General features: G+C 37.8%; 1 protein-coding gene across 11 annotated transcripts in view; it reads right to left on the reverse strand.

The window, feature by feature from the left end:
- ERC1 (ELKS/RAB6-interacting/CAST family member 1) overlaps positions 1 to 13616 on the reverse strand; it is a 274077-nt gene that overhangs the window by 54398 nt on the left and 206063 nt on the right. For all 11 annotated transcript variants that reach the window (XM_015865493.2, XM_015865524.2, XM_015865513.2 and 8 more), the window contains one exon: positions 3702 to 3846. In XM_015865493.2, coding sequence (XP_015720979.1) covers positions 3702 to 3846 — 145 coding nt within the window. The remainder of the gene's footprint in view (positions 1 to 3701; positions 3847 to 13616) is intronic.

Consider the following 13616-nt stretch of genomic DNA (forward strand, 5'->3'; position numbering starts at 1 on the left):
ACTGGAAAGCCTGGTCAATGCTGAGTGCCTCATTAGGAAATGGTCTCTATATTGAGGCACATTCCTGCAATTCAGAGCCTAGAAATTCTAAATTAAAACAACATTCATGCCATATCCTCTTTCCGAAATGCCTCTCTTCATCCAAACTTTAATTTCTTTAAATATGTATATTAAAGAACCAAAATGTCTTTGGCAGCGCTCCTTCCTTCTCTTTCATAGTAATACCCTTCCCAGGCGAGCAGCTTGGAATATGACACAACGTTGGGAAGAGACAGAGGAAAGAATAATCACAGAATCTTCAAGTATCAATATGATCTTCCACTGACAAACAGTCTTCACAAATAGTTTTATGTAAGAAAAAATCATTTGAAATTGTAGGGCAGAAGAATATGGAAATTGTTTCTTAAGATGTAGACTGGTCTTGTTTTAGGAAGGAGATGCATCTTTATATACTCTAAGAAAAGCCAATTAACGCTGAGTCAGTCTGCTAACAACAGAAGCTATCATAGCCACTCAGTGATAACCAGCACAAGCCATGAAAAGGCATAATATGAACCCCAAACATAGACAACAATGAGATCCATTCACATTCACTATAGTGTGATCAGAAAACTGCTTTTCTAATGTGTTATCTCTGTCAGAAGCTTTGTTCTAGCTTGCTGTCAGGTTCAGAAATCAGGCCCATGGTGTGTACTGCAGTATGCATAACTCCTCACACAAACCACCTCCTTCCGATATTGCTCAGCACTTCTGTTTGCATCCTACGTACATGGAAACTGGAACCTCTTAGTCAACAGTGCTCGCTAGCCAACTGAAAGAACTGCCTACCCACAACAAACTGTAAGTGTTTCCTAGAAATGGGATGGACTGAAATACAACATACTTATCAGGGATCTCAACAGTCCTAAAATAGTATTAAAGACACAAGGAAGGAAATACTGAGTCCAGGATCCCAACTCTGAATCTGAAGGGATGAATAAACTTTCTAAAATCCAGAATTGCTTTTCAGAGTCTTCCAGAAAATCTCAATTAACCATCATTGCTTGTTTTTCTTGAACAACGTTTAATACGAGTTTGATTTTTCACTCACGATTTCTACTGAAATTTTAGGAACTGCAGCTAAACTTCTACAACATTCCTGAATAGTGATACAGTCCCCTGGAACTGCTAACAGAGATGGGCCTTTGTTTGAGATGTAGAGTAGGATATGTGAGGAGAAAGTTTAAACTGATGAAGAGGCATTGTGACTTTTCCTGAAAACACAAGATCTGAGTGACCTGTAATAACCAAAGATGACCACAAGGGGAAAACAAACAGATTATTTGCAAAGCACGTGGAAAAATGATTTTCCCTTTGACTGTATTTGTAATGATAATAGTGGAAAATATCATAGCCTTTTCATAGCCATTTCTTCTGCCCCATCTCCTGTGTCTAGAGCTGCTGAAGTTGGTGATTTGAGTTGGTGACTTCAGCACAGAAATGTACACATTAAAACTACTTGTATTGAAGAAATAAATGTGATGTCAGGTCCCTTGTACTTATGGAGTTGGTGAATTGTCTGTTGGTAGAATTACTGTCCATGATAAATAACTCTGAAGAGCTTTTCTTTCAACAGTATTGAAGGTGGCACACAAAAAAAAGACAAAAGATGATATACTCTTATAACACAGGATAGATTTTGTCAAATCTCTGTTACATCAAATAAGCATATGTCAAATACAGCTTTAATAGAGTTTAAATTGTTTATCTATAAACATATATTTTGCTTTAGATACCAGGGATGCACTGGACAGTATCTTGTAGTCCTGCTGTCTATGATTTTATATTTGGACTTATACAGCTCATATACTATATATACTCAATGTTCATAGCAGAGATGGTTTGAGGAGACTATGATTTACTGTATGCTTTCATCAAGGTTCTTTTAAGAGGAGGAACAATTATGAGTCTTTATAGATAAGGGCAATTTTGGATTCAGAAACTTCAGAGGCATTTGGCTATCCCAATGATTTCTTCTAAAAAGGGCTACTGATCAAAAAGACAGACAACATGTAAGTCCAGAAATGGCTTCAATTCATATGGGTCACAGCAAGAAAAATTTCAAGTTAATCTCTTGTGCATTTTTTTATTCTGAAAACTAAGTATGCTGCACCTATGTATAAAAGCACTTAGAATGGGCATCCTTCAAAGAAATGCCTCTGAAGGAACAATATATGATATGATGCAACTTTTCAGCACTGAAAACTAGTGATATGAACTACAACATTCTAAAAATCATCTAAGTGAAACTTAAGACGCTATAGGAAATCGCAGTGTTAATATACAACCTGCATATGCACAAGTATTCAGTAGGAAAAACACAACACAAAAACCAACCCTAAGGATCGTTCTCTCCACCAACCAAGGATAACCAGAAGGAAACGGGAATGGACAATGTGCATGAAGGAGCTGTAGTTTTAACTTGAGACAAGAACTGCTACGTAAAAAAAAAAAAAAAAAAAAAAGCCCACTTCTCTTAAAATGAGCAGTAACGTATATTAAGGCTGTTACACCCACAGACAATTACTCCAAGAAAATAAATACAGCTGATGTCAACACTTCAGAATCCTGTCCTAGTAGGAGGGCATCTGCATAATGAGAGAAAGCAACTACAACTGCTGCTCAAAAGTAAATGAATAAATGGTATTTTCTACTTGTCTTAATGTTAATGTAAAAATGTATAACCCTTGTTACATAATTAAACTGTAAATAATTGTCATCTTAAAAATACATGACCAGTTACCTACTTCTATTTGCTAAGGAAGAAGTAGAGAAATCCCTTATTAGGGACCAGACATGATTTTGTCTTAGATTTTGACAGCAAGAAAAATAACATTTGACAAATGAAATACACGTAAAATTCAAGATGGAATCACTGACACTGAAGAAGTTGCTACTGGATTAACAGCAATACTATACACGCTTTCAGGGAATGTGACCTGGGAAGAACATAGAAGAAAAATCTACACACATTCTGGATCTCCTATGGTTAGAACTGCCTTCTGCTTCCTCATTCTTTCATTGGCACTGTATTTTTCACTTTGCATTTCATATCAAAACATAATTTTAAAGCTTGAATAGAAATATAAATTTCCTGATCACTTTGCTTAAACATAAAGAACTTGGAAACAGGAAAGAAACAGAAATAGAAAGGGACCAATCTCTTCCCTAGCATGAGACCTCCCAGACTCCAATCAAGTAGCTGCCATTCCCTTATAGTGCTTCTGTCATAGATTAGGAACCACAGCAGAGACTGTGTAGTGTAACCGATGCATTTGACCTTTACAGCAAGAATTTTCTTCAGTCTATGCTTCCTGACTGACAAGAAAAAACACAGGTCACCAAAAGTTGTATCACTGCACTTCCCTGAGCCTCTGGAAGTTAAAGAGAAATGTCTTTTTAAATCAGTGTCCTACGTATTGTACCATACATTTACTAATGAGGCAGGGACACAAAGAAACTTCCCTTATAACTGAGACTGTTTCATTCCCACCATGTTTTACAGAGCTCACAATCAGTAGCTACTTTGAAGTTGGCATTTATGTACTTTTTGTCCCAATAGATGAAGAGATTATGTGTATGTACTATTAGTTCCAAAAATGAAGATAATAACTGCACATTAAATTATTAACTGGTTTCTTTCCTGTCTTTCCTCTACTGACCTGCTGCTTGAGCTGTTGCACAAGGCGGTCCTTCTCTCGTTTGAGGGCAGCCACTTCATCTTGAGTCTTCTTCTTAGAGGATGAAAGTTCTAGCAGAGCAATATTGGCATCTTTTTCACTAATGGCAGCAAGAAGGGCTTCTTGTCTGAAAAACACATGTAGGCACACAATCATGCTGTGAAACTGAGAGGCTCCAACATACCATAAACACTGTAGCAGCATGAAACTCCACTGAGCAGAAATAAACATGGTTATTGTGGTTATACATCCATCCATGGAGCAGGAAGTTGGGACCCACCTGCCCTCCGCTCCCAAGATGACAGTGCTGATACCAGAGTAATGCTTATAGGACAAGAAAAACATATGTTATTATTCTGCACTTAGCTGCTCCATTTTTAATAACTACTATTTATTGCTTCTTCCGCTGAAGATTTTCATTCCTTATACTGGTTTACATTTCCAGAATGGATTTTGAGACTGCACACAAAAATACTTGACTAATTGTAAGACTTCTGTGTTAAATTACATTAGGTTACATTGCCTATTCACATAGCTATTGTAGAAAAGAGGTGGCATGCGACAAGTTTATTGAAATCACTTGAACAATACGGAGTATTCCCAGAAGCGTATGATGACACGGACACTTTTGTGCTAAAAGACAGATGTTGAAATAGATGCCCTTAAGCATGCTTGAGCTATTCTCTGACTTTTGTTTGCAAGTAGCCAATAAAATAATGGGCTTTTTGATGTATGTCTTGAGTAATTAGAACAAAAATCACAGACCTTTTGCAGCTTTGAAGAAACATTTTAAGCAAGAATGCTCCATAGCAGCGTAATAACCAGATAAGGAAACACCACCTTACCAAAAGCAAAAAACTCTCACAAATATCCCAGTGTTATCTGAAACATTTTGTAGGTACTGGAAAGAGGGGAGGTGAAGGCAATAACCCTGTCAATAAAACAGCAGTTCTTGAACTCAAAGGGCTGCTATATGCTAGGGAAAGCAACTGTTTCTGACCATAATTCTCACTTCTGATCGCTGTGGCCGATATGCAAGAGAACATAAAGGAAAACTTGTCCAAAAGGGATGGTTAGTCCCTGACCTCACAGCAAAGAGACATACTGTTCCACTGCACGAAGGAGTAGAAGAGAGGTCCTTCCTAACCATGGTGTGAAAGACAGTACTATGTAGGAGTGATGAAGAAAGAGGGATTTGCAATATTACAGATTTCCTAAGCTTCTTTAATCTAAAAATTTAGTAGTAAATGGAGTCAAAGTAGTAAAGATTCCAAATTCCCAAACAATCCAAATTTTGACCTCATTCTAAAGAAGGTCACAGTAATGTTAGTAATTTCAGAAAAATAATTTTCAAGAACAAAAAGGGGTACTAAAATTATTCTGCTAATCATGTCAATAGCAATTATTATAATAATGACAGTGTTGTAACAGTTTTTTATTAAAAATATAAGATATGTTGAAGAAGCTCAGTGTAAACAATTAAAATTGATGTTAATTATACCAATACATCCATTTGCTGTCAAGATCTTTTTATAATAAAGACCCATTCACAACCTGTTGACTTAGGACCCTGATGACAGACTGCTAAGGATAGTAATGACATTTTGTCTTCTTTTTCTAATTAACCTATTTCTACACCTTGATGAGAATAAATCAGCTTTCTCATTTTTCCTTCTGTATCTTCCTTTTAAACAACTTAAGCGTGGATAAAACAAAAACACTTGCTGCAAAAAGTACTCATTGCATTCCACTATCATTTAATATTGATGTTTTAAACATATGTATCCAACACAGTGGACTTCTAAGCCTACGGCTTGGAAAGGGAAATGATTGGTACTACTTAAACACAGAAGTTTTTATGTTAGATGCTGAAAACTTCACAGATTTCTTGATGTTACTAAGCATGGAAAGATGCATCCATTACTGCAGTGCTTCTGAGAATGGGGAGTGAAATAATTCCATCAGGGACTTCAGGGCTTAAATCAAGAGTGTAGGGAGACGCATTCCTAAATAAGTAGGAAGTAGTCGTATGGTTTGCATTGGCTGCAGCTGAGCTTGATGAAGAATTTATTGTCCTGGATACAATACTAATCCCTCCTCCAAACTGAATTAACAACGGCACATATATTCACTTCTTGACCTTGCTCTTCCAAGAAGTTTGAACCTTAGTTTTCCCTCTTCAAATACCCAATATACATCATTTTAATAGAATGGGACCAGGAACTGGCTGCATGTGCAGTTATGCTGATACATCTGAGAAGACAGTAGCTTCTGAACAGCTCAGGACTGTAACCCCCTTAACCCAGCACAGCAGTAGCCAGCACAGCACATCAGACCACAGATTAAGAAGAGTTTTGTGAAAGGCACACGGACTCCACAGCACTAGAGTAGAAGCCACTAGTTTTGTAAGCAACTTCTCTTTGAGAACTGTATGGGATGGCCATAGCATTTAAAAAACCTCTTGTTATTTTTACAGGTGAAAGACAACAACAAAACCACAACATAGCTCTCACTTGAAAGGTGTGGAGTTTTCCTAAGACAATGGCTGAACTGACATGATTCACTGATAAGAAAATCCACGTCTGTTTTCACACGTGATAGCTGGGAATGAAATAACAACTTTTTCTTATGGATTACAGATCTAGGCATCTGAGGATGATGAAGGATGACCTGCCTTCCTTCTGATCCCAGATTGCGAGCATGCTCATAAGAAATATTTCTGCCAGGTAAAGCTGAAGACCTCTACCACTGCACAGGCAGAGCAAACTAGAGCATATAAACACCTCACTTCTAAGATGTGATCCCTGTCCCCTCTGTTGATCCATTGATTACTACCCATATACAGACGTTGGTTACTATAAGAATTTCAACTGAAGCCATATATCGAGTATACATCTATTTTTACAAAGTAAAAAAAAAGAAGAAAAAGAGTAAAAGAACAGCGTATTCCAAGAAAAAGACAAGAACATGTTTCAACAGACCAATTTTTTTTCAGCATCTGACAGCAGAATAGACTTACACAATGGACTTTCTGTGGATGGAATTCCTCTCTGGATTTATGTGTTTCTTCTGCACGCAAACAAAGTAAGCTTGCTTCAGGTGGACTAACAATACATCAAAAACGACAGATCTGGTGCCTAAATCTTGCCTATGTTACATAGTACCCAGACTACAGAAAAATCAGCACCTTAATTTATTCCTTGTACTTCATGACATGTTACCACAAAGCCAGGCATTTTTAGATGCTTTAAAATAATGGAAAGATACTCTAAATACATTTATTCCATGAAGAAAGGAAAAGGTGTGCATCAGATTCCCAGTTGCAGAATCAACATTGTAGGTGTGGGAACAACTGATAATGGCTGCATGATTACTGCAGCTTTGTTTTTGTTGCCTTTCCTTTATGGAAAAGTATCCAACTTTGGATGTTTGCCTGAAACATGAAAAATATCAATAGAATGAAGTGACAAAATATGATACACGACCTCTGCTTTTTCTAGCTATCGGTATCCTGGGAAAGACAGACTGGTTTGGTGTTCTGGTAATTTTCACTTTCTTTAGAGTAATCTGTTTTGATTCTAAAGAAACACTTATTCTTTTAATAGTAAATCCACAATCCTCGCTGATGATTCAGGACCAGAGCCAAGAATATCTCTGTAATAGTATCTATATAGCCTTTACTGCAGCATGGAAATTTGAGGTGCCTCAAAGAGCATGTAAGGCTTACCTTCTACAATCAAATGTTTTGTTGCTCATCTCTACTTAAATGAAAATTCCAGGACAGTGAGATAATGGGTATCAACCTGTCTCATATTTATTGTCATGTAAACTTCACTATAACACTTCACTACAACAGCTCAGAAAAAAAAAAAACATCCTACTGTTCAAAACCTCAGTGCTGTATTATCTGTGAAATGTGGCTGTTGGTCAAGAAATGATGTGAAAGGAGTTGTGTCTTTCTGAATGTTTTCTGGAACTGAAGGAAGACAAAGATTGTGCTTGCTGCAAAAAACCCAAGACGTTGATTTTTTAAAATGCTGTGTAATACCAGAGTCACTACAGCTCGTATAAACACAACCCATGTATGTTAGGTTGGGTATTTCTGTGCCAATTATAACTCAACAGGGGGAGCACTGTCTGTAGAACGCAAGAAAACAGCTTCAATTTATTCCAGGTCAGGTTTAAGTTGGATATCAGGAAGACTTCCTTGATGAAAAGGGTGCACAGGCATTGGAACAGGCCCAGAGAAGTGTGTAGTTCCCATCACTGGAGGTATTTAATAGATGTGTGGATGTTACACTTAAAGACATGGTCTAGTAATGCACTTGATGGTGTTAGGTGGATGGTTAGGCTTGATGATCTTATGGGACTTTTTCAACCTAAATTATTCTATAATTCTATTTATCTCTCAATTTCAGCAGACTCTGTAGCCTGTTCTGAGCTGTACCACAGCTCACAAGATGTAGGGAGGCATTAAAGGCGTATGTTTGGTGGCCCTGCCAGGCAGGGGGGTTGGAACTACATGATCCTTGAGGTCCCTTCCAACCTGGGTAATTCTGTGATTCTGTGATTAAGGTGGCTTCAATATTAACAGAAGAAAATATAGTGAAAAGAGAATTAGGATTACCTCTGAACAAAAAGAAGCTCACTACAGAGAAGTGGGGTTGCTTTTTCCCCATTTATGCTGAAGCCTTTCATTGAGAGAATCACGATAACCACAGACTGGGGTGGTACCAAGACCAGTAAGTTGAATTCTTAAGAGATGGTTCTGGATGTATTCTAAAATAAAGATGGCAATACAGCTGTCCTTTGGGGTACTTCTGATTCACACCCCCCAGTCTCCATTTTCTCAGAAGTACAGCTGGGTTTGAGATTTCTTTCTTACAGTTGATACCAAAGATGCAATGATACCAACAAATGATTCCAACTCTAAGATATAGATGGATTCAACAGACTGAAATACCACAAGGAAGGCAATGATGATTGCAGAGCAGAAAAGCCACTGAAAATTGCTATGACTGAATTCTTCTGATGACAAATATTGTAAGCCCATGAAGCACTCCTGAGGAAGTTGTCTAGTAGCATCTTCTGGCCATCCTAATGCTTTTGTTGTGACACAATAGTGGATAGTAAGCAAAGACACAACTCTTTCAGACCTTGAATGTAAACATCTGACTATAGGAAGATAACAGGACAAGAAGGCAAGAGTTTAAATTTCAGCTAGGTTTTCACCACAAAGCTTTAAGAATGTCCCTTAATCAAATTTTATTCTTTTTTTAAATGAAAGCTTTCTAATGTACTTTTTTTAGAATTATGAATTCCTAAACACTGCAAATTGTAGAAACAAAAGGCATTCAGCAAAGCAGTATTTTCTACACCTCTCTGTGGCACAGAATAAGAGGCTTAAAGTCATAAACATGCTGAACAATATTATTCTTAGAGAACAGTTCAGCTGTACAGCCTTTAGTACAAATGGCAGGTGCCAGTAACTCACATACATTTTTACAGAAGCCCCAGAAAAAGACAAACGCAGCACATATGAGATTTTTTTCTATGGGCTTGGATGAGGATAAATAACTGCTTGAGTGACCAAGTATTTGAATGGGGCTGGAAAATGAGAAACTGCAGTTCATGAAGATTCAGTTACCAAGTACTATTATCGCCAAATCAATCCAGTGTGCAGTGTAGTCATATCTCCTTACACATCTCCTTAGAGTACTGGAGACACTAGTCTTGTTTAATTCCTCTTTTTCCTCTTCAGTGAGTCACAGCATATTTTACTTTCTAACTACTCAGAAATCCTCAGCAATGCAGGACCAGTGTGCTATATTGCTGGATAATGAGCTGTAGCAGGATGAATCCAATAAGAAGAAATAAAAAATGTTCATCTACAACATCTGAAGTGTTCTAACTACCAGAAAAGCCAAGCTTGTCTGGCACAGAAATAATACAATTAAGATGTATAAACAGTGCCTTTATAGCACTTGGTTTCAGAAGACCACGCAAGTTCTTCACAGTTCTTTCCAAGTAAAGAGGAATTATTTTGATAACAACTATGACAAAGTGAATTTTAAAATCAGTTTTAGACTATACAGCACAGTTCAGAGGATTTCTATACACAAATATTTATCAGCTCTATCATTTGGAGGAGTAACAGGCTGCAGTGTGCACTGAATTAATTATGCTTCAACACATAACTATTTTAAATCTACTTGAAATATGTAAACATAATATTTCAGTGAATAACACAAATTCCAATTAGAAACATTAAAAACACATTGTTCTATATCATTAAAAATCATGAGACCTTTTCCTATGTGGGGTGTTTCTCAAAGTGAAAATGAGATAATATAAAAGTAATGCTGAGATCAGCAGTGGCACTGACTTTAACGTCACTGAGGAACTGGGCTAATTCGATTAGGTCTGGTTTCATTATGGGGATCAAATCTGTAGGTAGGCACAAGCTCACAGCAATCGAGTCAGCTCCTTCAGTAAATGCTGCTGCTCTTCCCTGAGAAATGAACGACCTCCAGAGTTCTCGACTTGGTATATTAAAATAAACTGTAATTATGCCTGGCATGCCTTTAATGCAGAAGGCTTGGAAGTGGAAAGGTTCTGCTATTTCATAAACTGTTTAGTCTCCAGCTGCACAGGCATCAGCTGCCACAGAAGGAAAGAGCTGTTAGTTGGACAGTACTTGTATCAGTCATCTGATTTTAGTCCACTGCAATTGCTATTCACTTACAGCCTACAGAAAAGTCCCATCAAGCTTCTAATCCTCTTCTATAGCAGATATTTGTAAGGCTTAAAAACATCAAATCAACATTAAAATAAGAAATGTATTGTTTTCATATGACTTAAAAAGAAAACAAAACACCTCCCATGAAGTGACAGCAACATAAAAAACAATCCAGGCAAATTATGACATTTAGATAGACAATTAGTTGACAGCTTAGACAATAAAAGTGGTAGGACATGGTATTTAGTGACTTCATGAGCTTGGTAGAATAACACTGGTTGGTTGGGTCACACATGATAAACTATTAAAAAGCAGTTAGTAAAATAGCACACCAAGCAGCTGAGCCAATGGGTAGTTATCCTAGGGCTAGCATCCTTCTCATACCACTCTGTCAACACACACACAATTCTTGCAACTGCAGCAGTTCATGAGGAAGGAGGCAGTTCACTCAAGGTTCTAGATACTAAAATTAGGTTCTTAAATAACTTGGAAAAGATACAGGCAGGCAGACCAGAGAACACCATTTTAACACGCTAATAGATCAGTGACTTATTTGAAGCAAGTTGCCAAATACTGCACCATCTACAATTTCTGCAGTATTTAAGATGCAGCCATATGAAAAGTACAAAGTGTAATCCCATAGCAAGTAAAACATTTGTCCAAGAGAAACAGTAGCAACATCTTTCTGCAAAGAGGTGGGAAAAAATCTAACTTGGCAATAAGTAATACCTGCTCTTTTAATTACAGCTGGCAGCAATTGAACCTCAAGCTACAAATTAATTTCCCAAACACAGACTTACACCCTCACTCAAGAGGCATAATACTATTCCTTCCACTCCTGTACTTGCTTCTCAAATCAAAAAGTTACCTTTGTCTTGTCTGAATGGCCTTTCAGCAGTTTCTCAGCTCTGTGATTTAAACCCTCACAGCTGCCATATTTACTCAAAGCCCACAGAAAATGCTGATCAAGCTTTTAATGCTGATAATGGCAAATCATCGTTACAATAAGAGCCATATTGTGTAAGAAAGAACTGCATATTCAGACAAACAGAAGAAAACTGTCAAATTGAAACATCCTGAAATTATACCTTTTCACTGCTCTTTTCAGTGCCATCACTGAAATTGGTCATATCTGAGCATTCAGAATTTCCGTGCGGTTCTAGACAGTGTCTGTCAGAGACTCCAACAGAAAATCTAAAGCCTCCACAGAAAGACTTCCCAATCGACTCCTAATTTGTGAAGCTTTTTACTGATTAATTCTTCCAGTGAGAGGAAAGCTACTGCATATCACAGCTTGCTACACTGACAGAGCACGAGCCTTACCTATTTGTCTCTGAAAAATGGCAGCTTCTGAAGATGGCACAGTATAGAGAGAACTTTCAATGCTGGTGCTTAATGTCATAGGTGTTTTGTTCTTATATAGGGTAGGATTGCTTTAAGAAAATTATCCTTGTGTGGCCAGCCTTTGGTATAAAAACTAGAGGAGTGGCAGGAGTACTCACAAGTCTTCCAGGTTCCACAGAGCTGGCTTTTCTGAGGAGGAATTCCTGAAACTTGCCCTGACTTTCTTCTTTTGCATCTGAACAGCAGTGCAAGTGGAGCGTGAATTAAGGTATAATTTCCATTCAGGCAATACAGGCTACCAGAATACATCCACCAGATTTTGAGAAATGACCTTATGAGAAAGTCAGCACTTGTTTCTTTTCCAGTGAAATGGTCAAGTACAGGTTGAGCTCTGGTTTAGCATGTGGTTTCACAATCAGCATAAGACAATGTAAGACAGGGCTCTTACTGAAAGAAATGGCTCTGTCCCTGCATTTCTAGGTTCCTGCCCCCTCCCTAGTGTCAGCACAAGTGATTGTGTATCCTGAAGCTTGTAGATCCAGTTAGACCCTCACCAACAGGAGAAACTCGAATCTGTCCACAAGTTCTGTATCCCTAGAGGATCTGCAGTTCTTCAAGACACTGTTACAGTGTCAAAACCCTCAGCTGCCATAACTTAAGAATGAAAAGTAAATCATGGCATTCACATTGATTATAACCCATCAAACAACCACAAAGTGAAAACAACTGTTCTTGTGTCTATTACCTGTATTACGTCTGTGTGAATTAGACTCCAGTTGAAAGCTAGTAGAAGGAAATTTCAGGTCTGTCAGATAATGACTATAGTACTGCAGTCTTAGTGTGGTTTCTGATAAGGCAAATGGCCAAGCTATGGCTTACAATAAAGCTGTTTTGAGAAAACTATCCAATCTACAGACTTGAATCAAAGCTTTTTACTAATACAGAGAACTCACCTCCTTCCCAAATAATTATCACTGATATCATCTCCAGTAACTGCAATGATCACTTCTTTTTGTCTCTGCTTTCTTCCCATAATTATATACTCACTCTGATCCATACCTTCCATTCTTTGTATTTTACTAGCTTGCACATTGGAAACGAAGGCAAAGGTATTCACTTAATTTTGGGTCACTGTACATGCTATTGCTAATCCTAGCCCCGTCCTAAGTGCATTGTGGTTCCATTTCTTTTCCTGATTTTTTTTATTTCTGTGGATATAGAGTATGTAAGTATTGGTTTTAATTTCCTTTGGAAGATTTAATACAGCATGAGTTTTGTCAGTGCTCACTGTATTCTTCTAATATCTGACTCCAAAATACAATTCTCTTGTTCAACTTCTAAGACAATGTACAGACTGTTGCATACCCCTACTTTCCTTCTAGATGGAGACAGACAAACAGCTACAGACAAAATTTGGGTATATGTGTGTACAGTAGAAATAATACAAGTATGGTATTGTACAGTTGAAACAATACAAGTACAACATACAGTTGGAATAGTACAAACATAATCGGAAAAAACAACCAGAGGGTAACTAAGGAGAAGGACTCACCAACTCTGAAGCCTTAAAGATAGGTGGTCACCAATGTTGAGGCATACCACAAGAACTCAACAAAAGAGCAATCTCCAGAAAGAGATGCTACCTTAAGTGGTGGTCAGCCCTTAATTGGGATCTAGGAGAGGTGGAATCAAGCTCCACCACTTCCAGGAGCACAGCTGAATTACCTTCACTTGTGCTCCTGCAGCTGACACACTGCTTGCCTCAGGTGGTTAATCAGAGGATCAGGCTGTGATCAACCATTTCCCTTACAATG

The sequence above is a fragment of the Coturnix japonica genome, chromosome 1 (genome assembly GCF_001577835.2).
Source record: "Coturnix japonica isolate 7356 chromosome 1, Coturnix japonica 2.1, whole genome shotgun sequence".
In the NCBI taxonomy this organism is placed as follows: domain Eukaryota; kingdom Metazoa; phylum Chordata; class Aves; order Galliformes; family Phasianidae; genus Coturnix; species Coturnix japonica.